The 27633-nt window shown below is 57.7% G+C and overlaps 1 protein-coding gene across 2 annotated transcripts in view; it reads right to left on the bottom strand.

Annotated features, from left to right (window-relative positions):
* The window catches only part of FBXL18 (F-box and leucine rich repeat protein 18), a 40212-nt gene extending 12982 nt beyond the window's left edge, over window positions 1-27230 (bottom strand). The window contains exons 1-4 of one of the 2 annotated variants that reach the window (XM_079899164.1): window positions 26879-27230; window positions 20788-21003; window positions 15667-17210; window positions 6860-7078 (exon numbers count right to left, since the gene is read on the bottom strand). In XM_079899164.1, the coding sequence (XP_079755290.1) occupies window positions 6860-7078; window positions 15667-17210; window positions 20788-21003; window positions 26879-26896 (1997 nt within the window). In that variant the 5' untranslated portion in view covers window positions 26897-27230. The remainder of the gene's footprint in view (window positions 1-6859; window positions 7079-15666; window positions 17211-20787; window positions 21004-26878) is intronic. The other variant, XM_079899165.1, reaches the window with a different exon arrangement.
* Between the last annotated feature and the right edge of the window lie 403 nt (window positions 27231-27633).

Raw genomic sequence — 27633 nt, 5'->3', positions numbered from 1 at the left:
GCCCAATGGGAATCCAGTGAACTCAGGGCGTTCCCAGGGCAGGAGCGGGGAGGGAGGCCGGCAGGAGAGCTGCTCCCCGGAGCAGCCACAAGGCATCGCTGCTCTCAGCGGCACGGGCCCAAACGAAGTCCCGCCTGGCGCTGGGGCCACCGGAAGGGCCCGAGGTGAGGGCAGATGCAGAAGGCAGCCACTCCAAAGCCTCGCGGAGGCCACCTGCCACCGGACGTCCGAGAAAGGTCCAGAGGCTCACGTTTCAAACTTGAAAGAGCAAAGCCAAGATCCAGAAGATAAAGCAAGAGAACGAACGCTGACAGGATGCCGCTGTACACACAGCACCTCCCACGTGGGCCTGCCATGAACTCACCTCACGAGGGAGGAACCTAGGCAGCCCATCCGAGGCCACCGCCACCCCAGAGGTCCTGGCGGTGCAGGGACCCAGAGCTGCAGGTCTCGGTGCCAAACCCACAGAGGGCACGACAACAAGAAGAACCTGCCGACGACCACCGGCTGAGACGCATCTCCACGCGGGGCAGGCATGGGAACCGGAACAAGTGCTGACCCGGGGAGAGGCAACGCCTTCCTAGGGACGGGACTGCAGACACAACACCAGCCCCGCTGGCTGAGTCACAGGGAACAGGGGGGGCCTCCCAATGTCACACAGGTGAGCAGGCAGGTGCCTCAATAATCCTCTGAGCTTGAGGCAGGGAAAAGGGTGAGAAGAAAGAAACGCATCAGAAAAAGTGACAACAGGGGCTTCCCTGGTAGCGCAGTGGTTGAGAATCCTCCTGCCAATGCAGGGGACACGGGTTCGAGCCCTGGTCCGGGAAGATCCCACATGCCACGGAGCAGCTAAGCCCGTGCGCCACAACTACTGAAGCCTGCGTGCCTAGAGCCTGTGCTCCGCAACAAGAGAAGCCACCGCAATGAGAAGACCACGCACCGCAACAAAGAGTAGCCCCCGCTCGCCACAACTAGAGAAAGCCTGCGTGCAGCAACAAAGATCCAACGCAGCCAAAAATAAATAAATAAATAAATTTATTTTTTAAAAAAGAAAGAAAAAGTGACAACTCCAGCCTCTCCTTTTCATGCGCCCCCGGGGTGGAATGCGGGCCTGCTGCGAAGCACCGGAAGCGCCAGGCAGGCCGGTTACGGTGAGCCACGGCACCACCTGCTGGGCGCCTCGCAGAAAAGCAGCTGGGACCCCACTGCGCCGCAGCAAAGGCCTGAAGGGGACACAAACGCTGTCCTTCCAGTGCTGGGGTCCTGCTGCACCATCACCGGCCTCTTGGAGCCTCAGTTTCCCCACCTGAATGCTGGGGCTTAGGGCGTGTAGCTCAAAGGGCTTTTGGAGGTGAGAACAGCAGAGACAGTACACAGTACTGGCACCAAGGGAGCACTGGTGAAGAGGCACTAGCATGGCCCCTGGCATCCAGGACAGGGCCCAAAGCAGGAGCTGGAAGAATGTTGGCTGGAGGAGCCCACAAAGGGGGCCACGCTCCAGCACACACAGGGCTCCCAGCACCTCAGCCGGCACCAGACGCTCAGCGGGTACGCGCCACGGCCCAGGCCTGTGCCAGGGCTGGGACACAGGGGACAGAGGGGCTGGCACAGCTTCCGCCCAGGAAGTCCACTTAACCAACGCCAGCCTCAGGCCTGGTCTCGAATACCGTGCACCGAGCACCCAGAAGGAAAAAAGAGCTATTGCACGCTGGCCCTCAAAAAACTCATTATCTAACAGGAGATGCAAAGAACGCAGTAATTTTGGGGGGAGAGTGCTATGCGCCCTAGGAAAGGGGCAGGTGTGTGCTGTCTGAGAGGCCAGAGGAGGGAGCTCCCAGCCCAGTGAGAGGCTGCACTGGCGTGGGCCCCAAGGACAGGAGCAGGCTGCCGGCAGGAAGAGGCTGGCAGACAGGGACCTCGCGAGCAGAACCAAGAGTGAGCACAAGACTCCCAGGGCAGCGACCCACACCTAGTGCCAAGTCCGATCACTGGCCTGGAGCCCTGTGCTGAGATGGATTCTGAGGGTCAGAACGACAGAGCAGCTCCATCAGCCAACAGCGCCCATGAGGGATGCTCCCACCCTCTCCATCACAAGCGCAGCTCTTCTGAACTGCCTGGTGACCTCAGATGTCCTCCACTTTGCAGAAGGCTCCTGCGTGTACACACAGTGGGAAAAGCAGCAATGCCCAAAGCTGGTCCCCCCACTGCAGGAAGTCACCCCTCAAGGCTGAGGAGTGACCGAATCCTACACGGGTCTCGGAGCCCCTGGAGCAGAACTCATCCAGCAGGGAGGTGTCAGCTCCCAGGAGAGGAGCCCCCGTGAATGTGACCTACTGCAGGTCTGCAAGGGTGAAGAGGACCAATGTTCCTCCCGGCCGCTTCAAGGGCAGAGGCAGGCAGAGCAACAATGACGTCACGATCGCCACGCCCGAGAAAAGCAGGCTCCCCTCCTCACACACCCATCGCCAGCCCAGTGGGCAGAGAGCAGGAGGGCGAGCACGCTGGGTGGAGCGGCCACACCACCTGCCCGGCACCCTGTCTTCCAAACAGCTACCGTCTGTCCCAGAGTCCACGTGCCTGGGCGCCGCACAGCCTGTATCCCGTTTAGCCCACCAGCTAAATTTAGCATCAGCTCAATCGCGAAAACGGGGACACTGAGGGGTGGATACACGACGGTGAGCGGTGAGCGGGCCCCTTCCCCAGGTTCCCCAGCCGGGAAAACCCAGGCCGAAGTGAAGGAGAGTCAAGAGTACACAGAGTTAGCCGTGTCGGCCAGACCAGAATCACCACGACGTCCTGTAACGGACAGCAAACGGCATAACAAATAACTACGTGCAGCTTTATTTGATGACACAAAAGACACCCATGATGCAGCGTTAACTCAGAACAATCAGAGCACAAAGCCATTCGATGACTCCAGCCTGGATGTGCTGGCCATGCCGGCCGGGGGAGCCGAGGGGATTCACACTTGAAAACAGCTTGAGGCGTAGAGTCTGAATTTTTTTTTTAATATTTAGTTAGTTAGTTGCGGCATGCGAACTCCTAGTTGCGGCATGTGGGATCCAGCTCCCCCACCAGGGATCGAACCCGGGCCCCCTACATTGGGAGCGCGGAGTCTCAGCCACTGGACCACCAGGGAAGTCCCTGAATTTTTAGAGATACTATAAACACCAGGGAGGGGAAAACCTCAGCTAGGATTCCTCCTGGGACACTCAACAGCAAACCACAGGGACAGGGGGCCACCACGAGGACTGTCCGGCAGGGTGGCCGGAGCCCTGTGCCTCCGGAGACCCCCTGGCGAGGGCACTTCTGTAACTCTGTGCCCAGCTGGGCCTCCTCGTGGTCATGTCCCGCCACCCGAGGGACACGGAAAGCTGGGAGAGGAAGGCTGCGACGCTCTAGGCCGTGCCTCAACGAGGCGGCCACCCTCAGCGCTCCGCCAGGGGCACCGCTGGCATGGGCGGATTTCCGCTCCAGAGGCTCTAAGCGCTTCACGCCCCTAGCGACCTGCTCAGCTCACATCCCCCCCAGGAAGCGCCGCTCCAGGCCTGCACTCCAATCCTGGGCACTTATCTAAGTGCTAGCTGGACCAACCATCAAACTCCAGGACCCACCCACTAGGGGAACGCGGGGCCTGGTTTGCGGGGAGCAGCAGAGGCAAGGCCACACGCCTTCCACAAAGGCCCCGATGGAGGGCAAAGGGCGGGGAGCGCTGCCCCGGAAGGAGGGAAAATTGCTTTAAACCCTCTGCCTTTTAATCCCCACAACCACTCGAGCAACTGCTGCCCCTAAATGCAAACAAAGCGCAGAGACACGGGAAACTCAGTCAAACTTGCCTCGGTTCACGGAAGCAAGGCGGAATGGAGGTCCCGTCGTGAACGTGCTCGACGCCACTGATCTGCACACCCTGAAACATCTAAAATAATAAACTGCAGATTATGTGTATTAAAAGGTCTTCAAAAAATACCATCTCCTCTTATTAAGAAAAATAGACCTTGGCATCTCAAAGGACGTCAGCAGAGCTGGCCAGCGGGCGCACGGCCATCAGCCCTCACTACGGTTGACTCCAGATGAGGTCAACCTGAGACAGAGGTAAGTGACCTGGTATCAGGGAACTGCAGTCAATTATTCGGAGACATAAGTTCCACCCCCTCCCCGACTTCTCCAGTGTGAGTTGGAAGGCTCAGAAATCCCAAGGGTCTCTGCACTTGATATCAGCGGCCCTCACACAGGCCGCCTTGGGCCAGGAGAAGCTCCAGAGCACTGCAGAGGCACACAGGTGAGAGAAGTCACAGAATGTGGAGGAGCCTGCCCGAGTGGACCCTGCGGACACCACCTCACTGAACTGCTTCCCTACAGATCTCAGGCAAAGCCAAGTCACCACCTCCTGCTGGACAGACAGTAAATACTCACTTGACCAAAGGTATCTGGCAACTCGCTCAGTTAACACCCGGCGGGACCTGCATTTACAGGAAGTCTTTGAACCTTCTGCACACGCAGCAGTCAAGTTCACGTCTGGCAGTCGCCAGGGAGATTCCCCATAGCCATCACTCAAAGCCCACGGAGCTGTATTTTGCACACAAACCAAGAGGCTTTGCTGCCTAGGTTCTCAGACCAAGGCACAGGAGAGGTGGCAGATTTAAGAGGAAGCTTAGGGCATACGGGGGCCAGTGCGGGATGGCGTTAAACCCACAGCCGTAACCTGAATCAACAGTGAACACAGTGGGCAGGGAAAGCCGGGAGGACAGAAGCAGCCTCAGGACTCGAGGCCAGGGGCCCACGACAGGCGCCAGCACAGGCGGCCGCAGCACAGGCTCGCTGGTCCCAAGTCCCCCACCCCTCCCGAAAGGAACCCCACAGTAGAGTCCCCAAGGGATGTGAAGAGATGGTCACAAACGAGGAGACGATACCGGGCAATTAGCACATCAAGCGATGCTCCTTGGAAACAGACGCGACACAAGCTCACACGGCAGGAGGACACGCTCACCCAGTAGCCCCGGGAGAGTCTGGCAGTGTCTCGCATGAGCAAGGACGTGGGCCAAGAACACTCACGCCCACAGGGAAGCCGGGCTTAGGAGAACCGTCCTGGAGAGCAAGCAACTGGGCAATCTCCCGAACACACCCTACAGGGCCGCTTCTAGGGACCTGCGCAGCTGCACCCAGGAAAGCCCGCACGAGGATATTCACTAGAGCAGAGAAACAGTGGAGACCACCAGGATCTCCCTCAACAGAACAGACACACGGCATGATGAATCCGCGTGGGGGGCTGCCACGCACAGCGCTTAGCAGGAACACACTAGCTCCACGGGAGCCACACATGGCAGATCTCAAAACAATGTCGGGTGGACAACACAGGCTGCACACCCAGATGCAACATTACACATTCAGGGGCGCTGGGACACAGGGAAACAAAACACTGTGCTTCTCATGGATACTTGGATGGACTTCTAAAATTTAAAAAGTAAACTCATACTGGAGGTTCAGGGAGCCAAAGTGGCTTTATTTTAATCAATATATGATGATCCTTTATTTCTATCTTTTAAGTCTCTCAAATGTCAAAGCAACACAGAAAAAGCCAGACGCAAAGGACAAACGCTATATGGTTATACTTATAGGAGGTCCCTGGAGTAGAGACAGGAAGTAGAAGGGTGGGCGCCAGGGGCTGGGGGAGGGGGGGGTTAATGTTTAATGGGGACAGAGTTTCAGTTTGGAATGGTGAAAACACTTAAAATGGAAAAAACCCAAAACAGTTAAAATGGTAAATTTTGTTATGCGTACTTTACCAGGATTTCTTTTTAACGCAGGGCTGTAAAAAGAATGAGCAACAGCTGGATGAACTGAGAATGAGCGATTTCCAAGATACATTATTAAGTGAAAAAGCAAACTGAGTATAAGAAAGGGGATTGGGGAAACATTTGTGTACCTGCTAATCCTACAAAAGAAACATAGGAAGGGTAACTGAGAACCGGGAACATTTGTCTCTGGGTACGGGGGGGTGGGGACAGGAGGAGGCTGAAGGGTGGCCCTCACAAGAGCTCTGACCCTCCGACTTCAGTAAGGCTTCGAACACCAGAAAAACAAGGAAGCAAGCCACGCAGGATGTGGGGTGAACGCAAAGTGGAGTCCGAGGCAGTGGGAGCGAGGAACATGGCCAGGCTGAGGGAGACGGGAAGAGGCCGGCCCCAGGTCATTCGAAGACGGTGTTTGATGGGGCGACCCAGGTGCCACCCCCCAGGAGCAGAGCAGCTGCCCCACGCGCACACCGAGGGGACGGGACAAATCAGCAAACACAGCTCAGGGAATGGAGAGCCAGGCCGTCTGCTGCTGAAGGGAGAGGCTGCGAGGAAAGAGGGGGGCAAAGTGTGATGAGCCCTGTGATGCAGGGTTGGAATCAGAGGCGCAGGATGAACGCGCTGTTTTCAACAGAAACGCGGACACCTGGCCAGTGCCCTCCAAGTGTCGAGGTCACGAAAGCCAGGGAACGGCTGCGCCCGTCACAGCCTAGAAGGCCGAGGAGACCAGGCATGGCGAGGGCTCTGAAGCGAGTCCCGCACAGAACAAGGACGAGATGGGGAAGCGGACGGGATGCTAAGGGCTGCAGGTGACTCGCAGCACCACGCACATTCCCGCCTCTGACAGCTGTGCCAGGGGAACACGTGAGGGGCTGGATGGGGAAGAGGGTCCTGTCACGCGCGAGGGAGAGGAGCTCCCACTACGCAGAACGCTGAGCCCGGGGCAGAGAAAAGGCCAGGGGGCTCACTGCATCACCGCCCAGCACTTTCTAACTCTGAGAAACAACCTCTGGCCCCCAGGGAAGCCTAGGGAGGAACAGCGCCCGAGCCCCCGCGACGCGACTCACCTGCGGAGGAGGGACTGCTGCAGGCTCCGGCAGGTGCTGAGCGACTCGCCGGTGAACAGGTGGCACACGACCACGTGCAGACAGCGCGCCATGAAGGCCAGCACGGCCTCGGGCTGTAGGGTGCCACTGCGGGACACCAGGCACAGGCGCTGCAACGCAGAGCACTGGCTCAGCGCCTGGAAGAACTGGGCGTTGGCGCTGAAGTAGGGCTGCTCCAGCCTGCAGGGAGAGAGGACGGACAGCGTGAGATCGCGGAGACGGACGCACGCTGAGCGGGGCTCCTGGTCCAGGGCCCAGACTGGCTGCCCCCAGGCCCATCCACACCACAGCCCCCAGGGGTGCCGCGTGAGGACTCAGACCCCTGGGGTCTCCCTTGGTGATCCTGATCTGGGGGGAGACCCTGCAGGCCCGACGCAACCAGATGCCCACAGACCCAGCCAAGTTGCTTCGTTCGCCGCTCTGACTGCTCGGTGCGCCTACAGACCCAGAAGAGCGCGTGGCAATTGAATCGGTCCCCCAAAAGATCTGTTGCCTTCCTAATCCTTGGTACCTGCACACATGGCCTTATTTGGAAGCAGGGTCTTTGCAGACTAAGATGAAGTCACGTGGGACTGGGGTGGGTCCAGTGACCGGTTCCTTAGATGCACTGTGACGGCACAGCAACACAGGAACACGCAGGGAGCTCGGGGCTGGAGTGACACATCCACAAGCCAAGGAACACCTCGCACTGCCAGCAGCCGCCGGAAGCTAGGGGACAGGCCTGGAACAGGCCCCCACCCAGAGCTTCCAGAAGGAACCATCCTGCCGACACCTTGACCGGGGACTTCTGACCTCTTAACTCTGAGAGGGTGACTGTCTGTTGTTTTAAGCCACCCGGTTGGTGGTCATTTGTCAGGGCAGCCCCAGAACACTAGCACAGAAGCCAGGGAGAGGAAGCTGGAGCATGAACAGAGCACGGAGATCGTTTCGCAATAAATCACACAGAAAGACCAAGACGGTCCCATGGACAGAGGTCAAAGTGGATCCTGTTTACCCAAAATCCTCCCACAAGAAAACACAAGAAAACCTATTAACAAGGGTTATCCCTGGAGATGAGCACCAGACTCAGGAACCGTCCTTATTTTATAGCACTCAGCGGTACCTCGGTCCTTCTCAGACAGGTACGTGCCTCACTTGACGCTTCTAAAACCATTCTGACTGCTGCGCGGAGTCCCGGTTACCCGGCCAGAGCCGCTTCAACGCGGGCGGCACGAGCGGGAGAGGCCAGGCAGAGATTTCCACCCAGAGCAGGCAGAAGGCACACAGGCACCGCAGCGGGCGGGAGAAGGGCTTCACGGATGACGGAGATCTCGGCACGTGTGCAGGAAACTGCAGTTCAGGGGCTACGTCTGAACCCGATGGCTGAAAAGGAGGACGCTTCAAAGGGTGGCCACTGGGCACCCAGCAAGGCTCTCTCTCAACGAGCCACGAAGGCCTCTGATGGACATCGTGCCAGCCACGTGGGGCCTCAGCCCTCCGAGCAAGCCGGCCGGCCCGGGAGGACAGCGCTCTGCCAGGCTGCGCCCGAGCTGTGGAAACAGGGCCTCAGGTCGGGGTGACGCTGTCCCCCGAGGCTGGCCACCCCCAAGGCCCAGGCACTGCACAAATCGCTCCCGGCACAAACACGGCGTCTTGCCCGGGACTGTGGGTGTCTCTGAGCCTCAGCTCTGCCCACGGGACAGCCACTGACCCTCCAGGTGGGCCGGGGCAGCTGGCAAGACCCCCATCTCCGTGCGAGACCCACAGGGAACCCCGAGAGGCCTGTCTCTCCCCGTAAACTGACGAGGCCGAGTGGGTGACTTCCTGGGATGCCCCTGAGAGGCTCGTCTGCAGCTGTAGAATCTCATCATCAAAGGAGAGAAGCTTCTGGGGTGAGTGGAACGGCCCTCCCCCATCCCCGAGAGGCGGTGGGCCTGCAGTGGGGACAGAGTCACCACCACCACCGCCCCCCCAGGCGGAAGGAGAGCCCAAGCGCTCTGGACGCAGCGACGTCCCAGGTGAGGCTGACCTGGACGAGGGTGAGGGGCCGTCCACAGGCCCAAACGAGAGCCACGTGAGCCTCGGACACAGCCTCCACAGCCCTGACACCTGGGGACGCTGACAAGTCACAGGACGGGTGAGGGGTTTTAAAATCAAGTCTGCGGGGCTTCCCTGGTGGCGCAGTGGTTGAGAATCTGCCTGCTAACGCAGGGGACACAGGTTCGAGCCCTGGTCTGGGAGGATCCCACATGCCGCGGGGCAACTAGGCCCGTGAGCCACAACTACTGAGCCTGCGCGTCTGGAGCCTGTGCTCCGCAACAAGAGAGGCCGCGATAGCGAAGAGGCCCGCGCACCGCGATGAAGAGTGGCCCCCACTTGCCTCAACTAGAGAAAGCCCTCGCACAGAAACGAAGACCCAACACAGCCAAAAATAAATATAAAAATAAATAAATAAATAAAAGATTACTATTAATTAAAAAAAAAAATCAAGTCTGCGGTGACGGCACGTCTGTTCGGAGCCATCCGGTACGGGAGCCACCAATCACTGAAATGCAGCAGCGAGACTGCATTTTTATTTTAATTACACGTAAGCAGAAGTTCTAGCAAGCTCCTAAAACTGTGGGGGGAACGCAGGTCTCTCTGGGGTATGATTCTGAAAAGCCTCACCCCGTCGAGGGTTCCGGGTGCAGCAGGAAGGAAGCCCCCGGGCAGGGCTGCTCAGGCACAAACACCAGGGAAAGGGCTCCCCAAGGGCTGCAGTGCTCAGCGATGCCTCACCCGCTGGACGCCACTGAATGAATTCCATCCCTAAAGAAACCGGGAAGAAGTGAGGGAGCCACGAGCCGGGCCTCTCAGAGCTGTGGGCCACGAGCCCCCGAACCCCCTGGGCCCAGAGAGTAAGCAAGTGCATCTCGCCCACGGGTGTGAATGTTCCGAGAAGCTTATGTCTCTTAAGAAAATGTCTGAATATATTATTTGGTTCTATCTTTTTAAAAGATCCTAAGGTAAGCATACTGTGCAGATCTGGAAGTGCGAAAACTGGAGGGGGGAGAAAAGCCCTGACCCACGAGTCGTCCCTGCAGCAGTGAGGAAGCTGGACCGCGGGCGGCGGGAAGGACAGGCCTGCGGCACCTCGGTCACTAGGTGGCGATGCGGGTCTGCGCTACCTGCTGGGGATCTCAAGCAGACAGAGGGGAGAGAGAGAGGGAGCTGCGTACTACACGCTTTTGAACCTATTTTTCGGCCTGCCAGCCACTCCAGATTCCTCCCCCTGAAGGAAGCCCCCGTCACGGGTGCTCAGGGCGGGCAGGCCTCGTGGGGCGGGCGAGGCTGGCACATCCACACCGTGCCCCGCTCCTCCGGGCAGTGGGCTGGCAGAGCTAACCTGACTCAAGGGACGGGCAGTGTCTTTGCTCAGGGCAGAGGAAGAGGGGCGCCTCTGTGACTGGCTTCGCCCTGGGGGGCGGGCCTCAGGCTTCCGACCTCAAAGGGTCTGGCCTCCGACGCTTGCTCTCCGAGAGGCTCTGTGGGCACAGACCGGCGCTCGGGCCGCCCCTCATCTGCCTGCCCACCTCTCAGGCCCCCCTCCGAGCAGCGCCCAGGCCTGGAGGGTTGCCCTGGCATAGCCTCCAGGGCCTGGCTCCAAGAAGCCCTCTCGCTTACGCCCAGACGCCGCCCCAGTTCCAAGGTCAGGGGCAGCCCAGGGTGACTCAGGGTGACGTTCTCCCTTCCCCTCTCCACCAGGCAGGGCTTCATCAGGTGCCCTGCTCTGCCCAGCTTGGCATCCTCCCGCTGGCGAGGTACACCACAAATCCAGAGCCTGTGAGGCCCCAGCGGGACGACGTGTTCCGGCAGGAGCGGCCCTGGCCCCAGCTGGCAAAGAGCTGCAGCTCACAGACCTCGCTGGTGGGGACGGCGGAGGCCGACCAGGGAAGTGCGGAAGCTGCCCGGGAGGCCGCCCTGGGAGCGGTGTGACAGGCAGGCACCATCTGCTCCTTTCCCTCCATCCCCCCGGGCTCCGCTTGCCACAGAAGGCAGGAATCCAGAGGAACGGGGCCATTTGGCCAAGTTCTAGAAACTGGTGTTTGTTCCGAACAGGCAGTACCCAGCTCCGATGAGGTGTGGGCTCAGCAGCCGCGTGCACAGAAAGTCCATTATGAGAGGCGGTCAGGTCCTCAGGTCGGCCCACAAAACCCACACTGCTCACACGGCCCTGCCCCGGGGGAAGGTCTGGGCCACAGGGATCACGTCCGAGGCCCCAGAAGTCACTTGGTGACCACTAAACACCAGGTTACCCCATTTGATATCCAGCGACCCTACGAGACAGGACCCGCTCCCAGCTGCCCACAGACCAGCCGTGTCTCCTGAGCAAGTTCATTAACCTTCTGGGCCCCACTTTCCTCATCTGCAAAATACGACAATAATATCGACACTCCCAAGGTTGTTAAAACGTCAAAGACCTGTAAGCACGGGGAGAGCACGTGGCGGACGTACAAATACAAGCCAATGGGGGCAGCCAGTCTGCAGCAGCCTAAAGGGCAGTCTCTCCCTTCAGCTTCCAGAACATCCCCACCCCCACCTCCTCTCCCCGACAGCTCCTACCAAGTCCTCATCCTCCTGACCAGATCCTGTTGGGCGGTCTCTGCAGTGCAAGCGCCAGCTGGGGGACCTGGGGGACGGTCCTCCTCTCTGGGGGTTGGGGGGGAGGGCCGGGGGGCGTCCAGGCTTCTCCAACCCACACGTGTGCAGCCTCACCCCTGCCTTCCTCTCTCAGCCACGTGGCAGCCACGTCAGCTCAACGGCTCAGGCCAGAAGCCCTGGCACCGCCTGGACCCCCCTAGCCTCAGCACCCATCCCATGCACCCAATCAATCAGCAGATTCCCCGTGAAGTCAGAAGCTGGCTATTTCTGGCCATGCCCCAACCCCCGCTCTCGCCTGGCTGCTCCCTGCATGTCTGACGTGCCCCTGACGGTGGCCCTGCCGCTGCCCCCAGGCCACTTGCGGCACAGCAGCGAGACCTGCCCTGCTTCCATTCTGGCTCCTGAGACCCTGGCACACCCATCTCGGGCCCTGCGCTCTCAGCTCTGTCCAACGGAACCTTCTGGGCAGAGGGGAGTGTCTGTATGTGCTCTGTCCAGCACAGTGGCCACCAGCACATGTGGTTACTAAGCACCTGAGACACGGCTGATGCCACCAAGGAACTCGATGCTTGGTTTCATCTCATTTTAGTTCATGTAAACGTAAGTCACCCTGTGGGCCGTGGATACCGTACCGGCTGATGTGACTCTACCTGCCTGGCCCGGAGCACTCTTCCCCCAGGTTCTGCTTTCTAACTCACCTCCCTGGGTTCTCTGCTCAAAGCTCACCTCCTTCATGAAATGTACCCCAAATGCCACCCCTGCACCCAGGCATCCCTTGCCCTGCTCTGCTTCTCCTCCCCAGCGTCTGTTACCGTCTAACACACCGTACACTTCCTTTACGTTGACTGTTGGTCTGTTTTCCCCATTAGAACGTAAGCTCCCCGAGGACAAGGATCTTTGTTCTGTTCAGTGTCCTGGGTGCCTGGAACAGTGCCTGGCATAAGAGATGCTCATGTATTTGCTGAATGGATGAAGAACCATAACGTGTATTATAAGTGCCAAGTCCTGTTCTAAGTGTCTTATAAGGATGAATCCCTTTGGTCTGAACAGCCCCACTTTACTGAACAAGGTCCTGGGCACAGACAGCCCAAGGTCCACCCAGGCCTTCTGACTCTGAGGCCCCTGCCGTGGGTCCTGCCTGCCTCCACCCAAGGCTAGGGTCTATCTCCTGGAGGAGAAGATGCAGGGACATGGGACCAGCTTGGACACCACGCCCACTCCTCACTCCTCCAGGCAGAGCAGCCCTGAAGGGGCCAAGCACAGGCCTCGTGCAGGGAATCCAGCAGCCCGGGTGAGCTGGGAGCACCTGCCGTCTCCAGGTGGCCATGCAGGCAGCAGACATTTGATATGACACTGTGGGACTTCCCTGGTGGCGCAGTGGTTCAGAATCCGCCTGCCAATGCAGGGGACACGGGTTTGAGCCCTGGTCCGGGAAGATCTCACATGCCGTGGAGCAACTAAGCCCATGTGTCACAACTACTGAGCTTGCGCTCTAGAGCCCGCGAGCCACAACTACTGAGCCCGCGTGCCACAACTACTGAAGCCTGCGTGCTTAGAGCCCGTGCTCCGCAACAAGAGAAGCCACCGCAATGAGAAGCCCGCACACCGCGACGAAGAGTAGCCCCCGCTCACCGCAACTAGAAAGAAAGCCTGTACACAGCAATGAAGACCCAACGCAGCCAAAATTAATTAATTAATTAATTTTAAAATATGACACTGTGGACCTGAGGCAGAAAGGATGTTGGAGAGAGAAGGTCAGTTTTCATTACCTGCCTTGAAGCACTGTGACTTTTTATTTTATCTTATTTTTATTTTTTTGGCCGCATCGCGCAGGCACATGGGATCTTAGTTCCTCAACCAGGGATTGAACCCGCACCCCCTGCAGTGGAAGCGTGGAGTCTTAACCACTGGACCACCAGGGAAGCCCTGTGACTTTTTAAACTACGTGAATGTATAAGTTTATTTTACTTTCACTGATTTCTCTATTGATCAAACACTCCTCAATAACGAGCACGTGGTTTGACCACAGCATGGTTAGAAAAGGCACCAGGTTTAAGAGGGTAGCAAGAAAGCCAAAACACTGAGGACAAAAATGACAGATCCAGAAATACTCTCTGGCTCTGAGTTTAGTTAAATTAGAACTCAAACGCTCCCTCAGGCTCCCCGAACTAAGGGACATTCAATTCCTGATCACGAGAATCCAACAGGGTAACAGGACAGCAGACCTGGTGGTTTTTCGTTTGTTGGATGTATTTTGTGGTCCACCTGCAGCTTCAAGTTACGCATGGCCCACTGACCACTCACTTCACAACAGTCCTTCTGGAAAGGCCACTGATGTGACAGTGAAGGCACAGGAGGGGACAAGGTGGGAGGAGGCACTGGATGGAGATGAACCAGTGAAAAGGGAGGGAGCTGAGAGCGATCTGGGCAAGAGGGGCAGCATCGTCTGAGATGGCAGCCAGGCTCACCCTGTGAAGGGCGAGGGGCAGGGGCTGTGGCCAGGGCCCCTCCCCACTCACTCACAGGTGGCACCCCGCCCCACAGGGCAGGAGGGGGCCAAGCCACGTGGGAGGCCAGGCTTGGACCCCGGGCCGCAGCCCTCACGCTGGCAGGGACTGGGCAGGGGGCCCGCAGCGTGTGTTGCCCTGGGGGTGGCAGGCAGCCTGGCAGAGAAGCTCTGGGAGGCTCCAGGGCTGGGGCAGCAAAGCTCCACCTCAAATCCGGTTCATTTCCTGCCTTCTACGGGGAGAGTGGAGGTCCGAAAAGGACACGCTTGTCTCCATTTTGTGTGGCTCGGGGGCCCAGGTCGAGCACTGGACTTCGATGACCCGGGCGGACCTCAGCTCCTCCCTCAGGCGTCCGCTGCCGCTCCATGAAGCAGGAACGACGAAGGGCCTAGTGAGGAGATCAAGCCAGACAGCGCCACAGAGCCCCCAGCCTGGTGCCTGGCCCGCAGCGAAGACACACAGCGAGTGCTCACTGGTGCGGCGATGACGACACGCGCGCATCCCCGTGCCCCAATGCCGCCCTCACCCGGCTGCCCCACCAGCTCCAGCCTCATGGAGACCAAGCCCAGCGGCCACTCCCTCCCCCACCCGAAGCCCTCGCAGAGCTGAGGCCTGAGGCCACCACGACGTTTAGGAAACTGCAGTTTTTCAAGATCAGATCTGTAGACATTTTCAAATCCGGCTCAGGTTAACAAAGGCTGGCCGTCTAAATGCTGGGCCCTCACGAGAACAGCCTTCACTCTACAGCATGAGTCGCCGGGGATCACTCCGCTTCGGGGCCCAGGAAATCGCCAGTGGCCCTCCGACAACTGCCTGGGTGGGGGGAGCCCTGCCGAGGTCCGTGGGCCCCACCACCCCGCACTCTCCAGGGGCGGCCCCTCAGGTCAGCCCGGCCGTCCTGCTCCGGTCACCGCCACATCTCAACAGTGTGCGGCCCCCTTCGGAGCCCGCCTCTCCATCTCCCCTCCCCCGGCCTGGCCCCTCCAGTCCAGGCGGGAGGCCAGAGGGACGTCTCCAAGCTGGAACCTGACCCCTCCCTCTGCGGGCCGAAGTCCTTCAGCACCTTCGCCTCACCGATGCCCCCGTGCCCCCGAGCAGGATCATCTGGCTTCAGAGCTCGCTGCTTGTTCGTAAGCCTCTGGGGCTTCTACACACGCTGCCTTCTTTCCCAGAAAGCCTTGCGCCTGCACCTCCTGGCTAACCCCGACTCATCCTTCGAGAGTCGCAAAGCTAGGCTCCACTCCCGGCCCCCCACTTACCAGCTCCATTATCTGGCAAGAACAGCGTCCACCTCGTGGGACGGGCACGAGGACTAATAAGATCACGTACGCAGCAGCGTCCTAGAGCCCAGGCAACGAGGACGACGTGCCAGGCTCGGGCGGCACTGCCTCCTGCACACCCTCCCTGGGCACCGCCAACTGCCGCTTCCCGAGCCCCCGCGCCCCCCGAGCCCCACCACTGCGCACGGTCCCTTGTCAGCACCCCCCCAAGACCCTCAGACCCTGAAGGACAGGCCTGCACTCCGCTCGCCTCGGCAGGCGCGCGGCGGGTACACCAACACTGCCGAGCAGAAGGCCGTGCGCCCCTCCGGCCTCCCCACGGGGCCGGCAGAGGCGCGGCGGGGCGGCCGGGTGCCCTCACCTGAGGTCCTTCAGCCGCTTGCAGTGCTTCAGCATGTCCGCGAGGGCCGAAGTGTAGGCCACCTTGCCCATCGTGCCCAGGTGGGCCAGGGACAGGGACTGGAGCTGCTGGCACTGGACGCCGATGCTGACCAGCCCGGAGCCTGTCAGGATGCTGGGCAGCTGGGCCAGCGTCAGGTGCCTCAGGAAGGCCAGCTGGCCGATGGCGGCCACCTCCGAGTCCCCCACGCTCTGTGCCCGGCCGCAGGGGGGGAGCGAGTTGCGGATGGCGGGCTCGTTGCGCGGCATGGCAGACGAGAAGTTGGACCCAATCAGCTCGAGGCGGTCCAGGAAGGGCACGCTCTTCAGCAGCGACCAGAACACAGAGGACGGCAGGGGGCCTGCCTGCCCAGAGAAAGGGTCGGGGCCGGACGGCACGCCGATGCGGACCTTCTTGCCGAAGCCGCGGGGCACAGCGTGCGTGGCAGGCTGGACGGGCGCGCGGTCGGCCCGTGGCGCCGAGTCAGCGACAGCGCAGACGGGCAGCGACAGGGAGCGCAGGTGGCAGAGCCGTGCCAGCAGCTGGCACAGGTGCCGGCCGGGGCCCTCGGGGCTGTGGTGGTGGGCAGCCGAGAGGTTGAGGTGTCGCAGGTTGCCGCAGGCTGCCACCAGCGTCTCCAGGATGCCACTATCGATGTCGTCCTCTGCCTTGCGCAGCAGGGAGTCGGGCGCCAGGCAGTGCGCACAGCCGCTGAGGTTCAGGCCAGCCAGGCTCCGGAGGTCCCTGCCGCCGTCGATGACGCGCCGGATCAGGTGGCCGCCGGACAGGGCACAGCGGCTGAAGCTGAAGTAGAAGGGGCTGCTGAACTTCATGTGCTGGAGGAGGGCCGAGCCGTTGAGCCAGGACTTGGGCAGCTGCAGCGCGTCCAGCGCCACGTTGCGGGCCATGGACTCCAGGAGGTTCTTGGTGGCCCCGCTCTCAGCAAAGCTGCCGGGCACGGAGATGAGGAAGGCGTGCAGGTTCTCGGGCGTGCGGTCGCTGAGCACAGCCAGGTAAAGGCGCACCACCTCCTGGTTGATGTAGCCGGGGGCCAGGCGCGCGTAGAAGACGCGCAGGTGCTGATAGCGCGGCACGTTGCTCTGGCCCACCATGAGCTGGCCCGAGAGCACGGCGCCCTCGCGCGTGCGGTCCAGGATCTCGAAGTACAGCAGCAGCTTCTCGAGGCTGGTGCAGCAGGGCACCACGCCGTACGAGGGCGTGTACAGCGTCTGCTTGAGCTCCCGCACGCGGCTCAGCGTGGCCTTGCACTCCCCGCTCAGCTGGCTGGCGTCGAAGCCGGGGCTCACGTCAATGGCCAGGGAGCGCAGGCGCTGCAGGGCCGACAGAACCTTGGAGAGGCGCAGGGAGGTCAGGTGGCAGCCCGAGAGGTTCACCTTCACCAGGCCGCGGCAGCGGGCCACGTGCTCCACCGTGCTGCCCGACAGCCAGTAGCAGCCGGCCATGCTGAGCTGCTGGATCTCCCAGCCGATCTCCGTCACCAGCTGCTTCACCTTGTCCTCGCTGGCCTGTGGGTGGGCGGAGGGGGGGAGAGAGGGGCTGCAGGCACCGGCGTCTCCTCCACCCTCGCCCCCCAGACCGCGCTCTCCACCGTGACAGTCAGGGAGCCACGGGGGGCGCAGCAGAGGCCCCGCTCCAGCTGAGGAGGGGCAATGAGGGCAGGGCTGGCGCCTCGCCCCCCCCCCCCCCCCCCGCATGCTTACCTTCCACCGACAGTCAGGAGCCTCAGCCAGGCGGGAACGGAAAATGGGGCAGCCCCTGTGGAAAAGTCTGGTGGCTCCTCCGAAAGCCAAACAGAGTTACCACGTGACCCACAGTTCCACAGCCAGGTGTACCCCCAAGGGGACTGAAAGCGGGGACTCAGGCTCCTGCACACCCATGTCCACGGAGAACCGTTCACAACAACCGGAAGGCGGCAACAACCCAGCCGTCCATCAACGGATGAACAGGTAAAGGCAATGGGGTCCATCCCTGCAGTGGAATTCTACTCAGCGTGGAGAGGAACGAGACCCTGACGCTGCTACAGCATGAGTGGACCTTGAGGACATGATGCCCAAAGAAGCCAGTCATAAAGATCACATGTTGTATGATCACTTATATGAAAGATCCAGAACAGGCAAAACCAGGAAGAGAAAGTAGAACAGAGGTTACCAGAGGCCTGGGCAAAGGGGACATGGGAGCTATTGCTTAATAGCTCCAGAGTTTCTGTTTAAGGCGATGAGAAAGTTTCGGAAAGAGTGATGATGGTTGCGTAACACTGTGAATGTACTTAGGGCTAACGAAATGGTACACTTAAAAGTGGTTAGGGGGGCTTCCCTGGTGGCGCAGTGGTTGAGAGTCCACCTGCCGATGCAGGGGACACGGGTTCGCGCCCTGGTCCAGGAAGATCCCACGTGCCGCGGAGCGGCTGGGCCCGTGAGCCATGGCCGCTGAGCCTGCGTGTCCGGAGCCTGTGCTCCGCAACCGGAGAGGCCACAACAGTGACAGGCCCGCGTACGACCAAAAAAAAAAAAAAAGTGGTTAGAGGACTTCCCTGGTGGTGCAGTGGTTAGGAATCTGCCTGCCAGTGCAGAGGACACAGGTTAGAGCCCTGGTCCGGGAAGATCCCACATGCCATGGAGCAACTAAGCCCGTGCGCCACAACTACTGAGCCCACGTGCCACAACTACTGAAGCCTGCGCACCTATAGCCTGTACTCCGCAACAAGAGAAGCCACTGCAATGAGAAGCCTGCACACAGCAACGAAGACCTAACGTATCCAAAAAAAAAAAAAAAAAGTGGTTAGGATGGGAAGTTTTCTGTTAGGTGGGGTTTTTTGAAATCACATAGTGGAATCACGCCCTGGAAGCGTTCTTTCGCTGTCACTTTCCTTTACGTCACATGCACTTTCATATCATTAAATGTTCCTCAAAAACCTGGCCTGGACGGCCTAGGGAGCCACAGTATGTGCAGTCGGGGGCCCAGTGGCCACCAAGGCCTTCAGACAACACAGCATCCATGTACACAAGGCTTGTGCACATGATCACTTCTCTACAGCAAATGCACACACAGAACTGTGCAGACGAGGGACACACATTCTAAACGCTCCAGACAGACTGTGCACCTGCCCTTCCTCTACAGTAAAGAACCCTCGTGGGCAGGAAGCCTGACCTCAGCGCTTTGGGGAGTAAGTTCAGCTCTCCATCAGGGAGGAGCACAGTGCTCTCACAGAAAGAGACTGAGCTCTAAGGGACCTCATTCTGGGTTTCAAAGGCATCACTGCCCAGCCAGCAACAGCAGTAGGAGCCCCTCCAAGTCCCCTAAAATTTGAGTTAAGGACAAGGCCTCTGTTTATCTTTAAAATAGGTCATCAACTGATTTTCCAGGTTGCAGGCAATTCGGCGAGGACAGGATAATCTTTTCAGTAAGTAGTGGTGGAAGGCGTGAATAGCTGTGTGCAGAACAGTGAGCCTCACCCTGATCTCACGGCATATGTGGAGATGAACACAAAAGGATCACAGACCTGCCATAAGAGCTAAACCTATAAACTTCTATAAGACAACATAGAAGGGTGCTGGGAATACTGGACAGCCACAGGCAAAAGAATGAAACTGGACCACTATCTATACCATACACCAAAATTAACCTAAAATGGATTAAACACTTGAACGTAAGACCAGGAACCATAAAGCTCCTAGAAGAAAATATAAGTAGTAATAAGCTCCTTGCCATCAGTCCTAGTGATGATTTTTTGAAATCTGACACCAAAAACAATAGAAGCAAAAAGAAACAAGAGGAACTGCATCACCTGAGCAGTTTCTGCACAGCAGAGGGAACCAGCAACAAAATGAAAGGCAGCCTATTAAATGGGAAAAGATACTGCAAATCATATATCTGATAAGGGGTTAATATCCGAAATATACAGAGAACTCATACAACTCAATAGCAAAGAAACTACCCTATTAAAAAAATAGATAAAGGGGCTTCCCTGGTGGCGCAGTGGTTAGGAATCCACCTGCCAGTGCAGAGGACACGGGTTTGAGCCCTGGTCTGGGAAGATCCCACATGCCGCGGAGCAACTAAGCCCGCAAGCCACAACTATTAGCCTACGTGCCACAACTACTGAAGCCCACGCGCCTAGAGCCACTGCTCCACAACAAGAGAAGCCTGTGCACCACAATGAAGAGTAGCCCCTGCTCGCCGCAACTAGCGAAAAGCCCGCGTGCAGCAACAAAGACCCAACACAGCCAAAAAAATAAATTAAAACTTTCTAAAAAGTTAAAAAGAAGAAAGAAGACAACATAGGAGAAAATCTTCATGACCTCAGGTTTCACAAAGATTTCTTCAACGGAATACAAAAAGCATGAACTCAAAAATTCAATAAATTGGACCTCACCAAAATTAAAAACTTATGCTCTTCAAAAGACACTATTAATCAAAATGAAACGGCAAGCCACAGACTATAAGAGGAAATATTCACAACACACCCCACAAAGGACTTGTACCAGAATATATATGGAACTCACAAAACTCACTAAGAAAAAGATAGACAATAATGAATGGGCAGAAGCCTTGCACAGACACTTCTGAGAAGATATACAAATGGCCCACGCACCTGAAGAAAGCATAATCGACAGCATCCTCCACCAGAGAATACAAGTTAAAACTACAATGAGGTACCACCTCCCACACATCACAGTGGCTAAACTGAAGAGACTGACACCACCAAGTGTTGGCGAGGATGCAGAGCAACCAGAACTCTCGGATGCCGCTGGTGGGGAGAGGTGGTGCCTCCAACTGTGCTTAACTCCACAGGAAAGCCCAACACTGACAGTGGGCCCGCATGTCCACTCCTGGGTACCTACCAGGAAGTCAGTCTCCCTCCTGGCCCAGTGCCAAGGCCCAAGACCCTTCCAGAAGAGCGCCTGCTCTACCTGTGCTCTGGTCCAGATGGCACACTACCTGCACTTTTGGGCCCCTGGCTTTTGCCGTATCATCCCTGCAAGTGCCCCACCACTGCCAGGCTGTGCGGGGCCTCAGTCGGGCACCTCGGTTGTTCCCCATCTCTGCCCCCAGCATGCCAAGCGCCACCCCCAAGCCCCTCACCTCATAGTCCTTCTGCAGCAGCACCGTGTGGGTGAGGCTCTTGTCCAGGCACAGCGCTGCGAGCTTCCGGCAGGTGCGCCGGACGTTCAGGATCAAGTCTATGCTGGGGACGTGGCTCAGGATGTGCAGGAGGATCTCGTCCGAGAAGCCCAGGAGGTGGGCACCATCTGCCACCGCGGCTGCTGCAGGGGGCACATCGCCGGCGCTGGCTGCGTCCTGAAAACAAGGGGCATCAAATTCCACGGGATCCCCCAGGGTGGCCCTCAGGCAAGGGAAGCCTTCACCACAGTCCATGGGGAAGAAGAGGGTGTTACCAAAAACCTTAACTGCAGATTAAAGAGTCCCCAACATTCTCCGAAAGCCCCTTTCAATCTGCACACCAGGATCGCTCTTCAAAAGTGACAGATTTGAAGGCTTCCCTGGTGGCACAGTGGTTGAGAGTCCGCCTGCCGATGCAGGGGACACGGGTTCGTGCCCCGGCCCAGGAGGATCCCACATGCCGCGGAGCGGCTGGGCCCGTGAGCCATGGCCGCTGAGCCTGCGTGTCCGGAGCCTGTGCTCCACAACGGGAGAGGCCACAACAGTGAGAGGCCCGTGTACCACAAAAAAAAAGTAACAGATTTGAAATTTAAGAGAGATTTTTCCTACTGAAGGTCTCCAGACAAGTCTGGCAGGTTTCCAACTCAACTCATGACCATCGGCGAGGCTGGCCATTTGTAAAAGCTGCTATTCTGCCCCCACCTGCTCTGCCCCTAATGGCAGGCTGTATTAAAACATCCTTGGGCTGGCGAATTCCATCAAGAAACAAGGATAATTGGTCTTCACCAGTAACAACGGTGCCTTCACCTCCAGGGTTGCTCTGATGGGTAATGAGTTACCATTATGTGTATGATACGTGTATCAGCTCTTCAGGACAGCGCTGGATGCAAATGAGAAAATGAAACTATGAGGCCCTGATAAATAAGAAACAGCACCTACCAGACCAATAACATTTTTAAATCTCAAGATTCGTAACAAACAATAGGAACGGCACAACTTCTCTCCACTTATCAGACTTCCTGGTTAGAAATCCACGTTGGGGGCTTCCCTGGTGGCGCAATGGTTGAGAATCTGCCTGCCAGTGCAGGGGACACGGGTTCGAGCCCTGGTCCGGGAAGATTTCACATACCACGGAGCAACTAAGTCCGTGCACCACAGCTACTGAGCCTGCGCTCTAGAGCCCGCGAGCCACAACTACTGAAGCCCCCGCACCTAGAGACTGTGCTCTGCAACAAAAGAAGCCACCACAACGAGAAGCCTGCGCACCGCAACAAAGAGTAGCCCCCGCTCACCGTAACTAGAGGAAGCCCGCGTGCAGCAATGAAGACCCAACACAGCCAAAAATAAAATAAATAAAAGAAAAAAAAAAAAGAAAGAAATCCATGTTGGTATTTCCAGTAAGATGTCCACTCATCTTACTGTTTCATTCTGCTTTTGCAAATGTCTACAGAAGGTTTTCTGCCCTGATGTGGGCTTCCCATCTTACTGACCAGTGCCTGTACAACCAAGACAAAGAGGGGACAGACCTATGTCAGTGTGCCGTGAGATCCCCAAATCAAGGCCAAAGGAACTGGGATGCTCTAAGGAAAGCCCATGGTGGGCAGGAATCCCTGCAGCTTCCCAACACCTCCTGAAGGGCCCCTCCTGCCTTAAACGTCCTCACTGACGGGGTGCCTCTCTGACACTCCCAGGAGGGAGAGCACCCAGAACTATTTCTACTGCCTTTTCCAGTGATTCTGTCTACGAGCCCCGCCTCCTCTGTCCTCCCTCTTTTTCCATACATATTTGCATGGATGGAAGCCTCCAGGCTTGGAAAGCCCTGCTGCTGCCATGGCAACCGTTAAGTCCAGGGAGGAAGGGCCTGTCTGCACACCCCACACAGGCACCAGGGGTTTCCCGGGAACTATGACTGCGACACCCCTCCAGCCTCTGCATCTGGCCGAGCCCTTGCCAGGACGGGAAAGGTTTCCCCGATTACTGCCCACCCTTTCAACAGCATCGGCCCCTCCCACTCACCCTTCTTCCTGAGAGGCAGTAGCCAGACTTGCCTTCCCTTCCCTCCTTCCTTCCGAAGTGCCCTCAATCCTGTCTCCCTCCTCCCACCTTTACAGGGGCAGAAGGCAGCCATCAGACCCAGCTCCATAGCTGCCCCGGGTCACTGTATCCTGGGGTCTAGTGTTTTGAACCATACGTGACTTTCCTGACAAATTTCCCAGACGCAATCATCTGGGATCATCCCAGACACCTGTTAAAAAATCAGCTTCCCAGGCCACATCCTAGACCTAGGGACTCTATCTCCTGAGAGAGAGGCTGGGCCCAGGGGCAATCCTTATCAGGCAAGCTTGGTATACAGGGCTCCTGGGCACAAGTGGGAAGAGCTGGGCCTGAATTCCACCGAGCAGCCTGAGGCTGACCCCTTCTGATGCCCAATTCGCGGATTTATCAAAGTAAGAACACCACTGCAGAGCAAAGAGAACACAGGGCAAGACACTCCCAGAAACTCCAGCATCATATCATTTCCAGTTACAGTATGGAATACTGAATTTCTCTCAAAACCACCTAGAAATTACATGAATTAAAAAAAACAAAACAAAACAGGAGGTGAGCTGAAGCTTCCTCCGTCCAGTCTCAGCACCCCCGACGCGATCGCCTTCTCCACATGCTGTGCCCCAGTGCTGTCCTTAGGCCAGCACCCCCTGTCCTGGGACAGGCGTTCAGGGCAGCAGGCCTGGACGAGAGGAGCAGCCGCCCGGGCAGCAGGTCAGATTGGGTCCCCCACCCCCGCCCCGGTCTCCCGACCGCCAAGCCTGGGAGGCCCAGTCGTGCTGGGTTTGCAGCAGTTGAGTCTCTTCCCTGGAATGGAGGCTGCATTTCTAAGTCCGCGTACCTTCCCCTCAGGAAAGGCAGCGAATTCTGCAGAGGTAACAGCAAATAGGGGGCCGCCACCAGAAGGGAAGGAGGAGGCCTCCGAGCTTCTTCACCTCCGAGCGGGGGTGTGTGAGTAGCCCCCGCTCACCACAACTAGAGAAAGCCGGTGCACAGCAACAAAGACACGATGCAGCCAAAAATAAATAAATAAAATAAATAATGATTTTTTTAAAAAAGAAATAGAAAAAAAATGGGCAATGAGTACATAGAGGGAAGTTCATTACAACATCCTTTTGCAAGTGTGTGGAATTTTACATTTTACTTTTTTTTTTTTTTTTTTTGCAGTACGCGGGCCTCTCACCGTTGTGGCCTCTCCCATTGTAGAACACAGGTTCCGGACGCGTAGGCCCAGCGGCCATGGCCCACAGGCCCAGCCGCTCCGCGGCACGTGGGATCTTCCCGGACCAGGGCACGAACCCGCGTCCCCTGCACCAGCAGGCAGACCCTCAACCACCGCGCCACCAGGGAAGCCCTACATTTTACTTTTGTTTTTGGTTTTTTTGATCACAGGAGTGACCTGAGGGATGCTTCTCACATTGCCCCTCTTCTTAAGCCTCTGCTTCTCCAGTTGGCATTTTCTGGAATGTCCCCTGTCCCACGGCACTCAGGCCTCCAAGCCTTTGCACAAGCTGCCCCCTCCACCCAACGTGCCACGGAACTTCAGCTCAAAGGCTCCGTCCCCAGGAAGCCCTTCCAGCATCCCCCAGACACATTTAACTCACCTTCTCCTCCTCTGCCGCCCCAGCTTACCCTCCCCGCCCCCCTCCAGCCTCCAGCCTCATCAGGTGAACTGTACTGGTTTGTTGCTTGCCCGTCTCCTCCCTAGGCCAGGAATGGCTCCTGAACAGGGATCACTTTCTAATGCCCAAGGGAAAGAGCCATTGAACTGGGTGTCAACAAACCACGGCTTCAGAATCTTTTGAAGAGCTATTAAAAACGCAGAGCCCGACTCCTCAGAAACTCAGGGAGCAGTCCTAGACATCTGCATTTTAAGCCCAGCAAGGACCCTCAAAATTAGACCCCCCCACTCTGAAATCAGAGAGGGGATGGTGGCACAACCTCGTGAATATATTTTAAAACCACTGCATTATACACTTTAAAAGTAAACTTTGGGACCTCCCTGGGAGCCCAGTGGTTATGATTTCGTGCTTCCATTCATTGCCAGGGGCGTGGGTTCGATCCCTGGTCAAGGAACTAAGATCCTGCATACCACACGGTGCAGCCAAAAATTTTAAAAAACTGAAAAAAATAAAATAAAATAAAAGTGTAAATTTTACAGTATGTTAACTGTATCTCAATCAATCAATCAATAATTAGACTGTCCCAGGGACTTCCCTGGTGGCACAGAGGTTAAAAATCCACCTGCCAATGCAAGGGACACGGGTTCAAGCCCTGGTCTGGGAAGATCCCACATGCCGTGGAGCCACTAAGCCCGTGCGCCACAACTACTGAGCCTGCGTTCTAGAGCCCTCGAGCCACACCCACTGAGCCTGTGTGCCACAACTACTGAGCCTGCACTCTAGAGCCCGCGAGCCACACCCACTGAGCCTGTGTGCCACAACTACTGAAGACCGCACGCCTAGAGCCCGTGCTCCGCAACAAGAGAAGCCACCACAATGAGAAGCCCGTGCACCACAACGAAGAGTAGCCCCCGGTAACCGCAACTAGAGAAAAGGCCACATGCAGCAACAAAGACCCAACACAATCAAAAATTAAAAAATAAATTTATAAAAAATAAAAAAAATTTTTAAATAATTAGACCGTCCCAGAGAAAGGGACCTTGATCATGTCCAGGATAGAGCAAGAGTCTCCCTCTCTCCTCTCAAGCCAAAAGACCCTCACGATGGGCCAAGAGGCCTCACTGGGCAGGGTCCCGACATCTGATTCAAGGAACAGAGGGGCCTTTGCGCCAGGACCCCGTAAGACCAAGGTGCCAGACAGCCCCCCCGCCCAAGCACACGCGACTAACGGGAATCTGCTAACACAGCCAGGCTATACCCCCAGGATTCTTCCTGGGGGAGCTGGTACTCTCTGGCCCTTCAATCCTACTACCAGCGAACAGGTGGGCCCCACACCTTCCCCCTCAATCAAGGGGCCACTTCCGAGCCAAATCCGCTTCCAATGAAGAACAGCTGTCGGCAACCCCAGCCGCCTCCCACGCACTCCTGCCGAACTCGCTCCTGCTAGCCGGAGCACGAGCAAGCCCGCAAGGCTTAGGGAATACGCTCGACGGTCTGAGTCCCGGACCACAGGTATAAATACAGGTGCACACAGGTACACAAACAGGTAGCTGGGAATCAACAAAAGGAAAGACCCTAGTCACTGTCCGGATCCCCCATTTCCTGGTCTACAGAGAAAATACCCTGCACCCCACTACAGGAACTCGGTGGGTTTCTCCGTCGGACCCAGATTTGTGGAGCACTGGGGAAGAAATTCGGGGTGAGTCACAAGTCTCCCAGGTGAAATGGATTTTCTTCCACCACCCCCCAAGTCACACAACAAGCAGGCTCAGAGGAAAGTGGGCTGGACTGAAACCGAACGTTCAGCGACACAGGATGGGATGGGATGCGAAGGGAAGTGGGCAGGGAGGAGGAACGTCTCAGAGCTCCAAGGGCTGAGCCAAGGCACAGGGGCATGGGAAGAGGGCCTGGGAGACCTAGAGGGGCTGGAAACTCTGGGGAAGACGGGAGAGGGGGTGAAGTCTGCCGATCAGGAATGCGGGACCGGCAAACGGATGGAAAACCGAAAGTTGAGAGAGCTTATGCCCTCGGATACAGGATAAGGTCCTAGGGGGCGGGATGGGTCAAGGAGGGGGGATGGGGTAAGGGGCAAGGGGCAAGGGGCAAGTGGCAAGGCCAGAGCAGGGATGGGAAGGACGGGGCGAGGCCAAGGCCGGGGTCGGGGCAGGAAGGACCAAGCCAGGCCGACGCCAGGGTCGGAGTGAGGGCCGCGGCGGCGGTCAGGATGGGAAGCTGAGAGCCAGCCGAGGTCAGGACGGGAAGGATGGAACGGGAAAGGGAGCGAGACGGAAAGGACGCAGGGAAACCGGAGTCGGGGTGGGGAGGACCGAGCGGGACCAAAGTCGCCGGGCAGGGAGGAGAGTAGAGACAGGCGCCTGCCGTACCTCTCCGATGCTGGCCATGTCGAGGGCGGGACGAGCCGCTGCCGCCGGAGCCACAGCTCCGGGGCCTCCCGCCTGGCTGGCCAGGGATGCTCAAAGCCGGCGCGTCAGAGGCTCCACAGAGACCCGGGGCAGGGGCGGGCCGCTCTCTACTTCCGGCGCCCGCCGATACGCACTTCCGCTATCCCGCGGGCGAGTCCCGCGCGGCCGCCATGTTGGGTGCGGCGCGCAGCCAAGGACCCGGCAGGGCTGGGTAGAGCGCGGGCATCCTGGCCGGGGCGCCGCACTTGCTCTCCGAAGTCATGTCCCGCTCCTCTGCTCTGCACGCCCCTTTCCAGCCACACAGGCCCTCTCTTGCCGGCCCAGCACGCTCCTGACCCTCGGCCTTTGCATTTGCCGGTCCCAGTGCCTGCAATGTTCAGAAACCACCTGTCAGAGAGCCGGTCCCTGACCCCCTTGCAGAAAATAGCATCACCCCCTCCCCATCCTCGCAAACACACACCTAACCTAACAAATAACCTTATCCTCTGTTATTTTTCTCCATAACTCTTTGCACTATCTGATCTACTGTACCTTTTTTTTTTTTTTTCCCTGTCCTCCCCAATAAACTGTAAACGCCCTGTACCTAGAAAGCTCCCTGACATGGGCGCTGAATAAATATTTTCTGGGTAAATTAATGTATGGATGATATGCTCTCACCTGTAACCTTTTGCGTTTATAAATCATTTACTAATAAAAATTTGTGGGGAAGAAAGAAC

This window comes from Stenella coeruleoalba (genome assembly GCF_951394435.1).
Source record: "Stenella coeruleoalba genome assembly, chromosome: 15".
Taxonomy (NCBI): Eukaryota; Metazoa; Chordata; class Mammalia; order Artiodactyla; family Delphinidae; genus Stenella; species Stenella coeruleoalba.
Note: the sequence above shows the minus strand (reverse complement) of the source record. Positions and strands in the feature narration are given on the sequence as shown.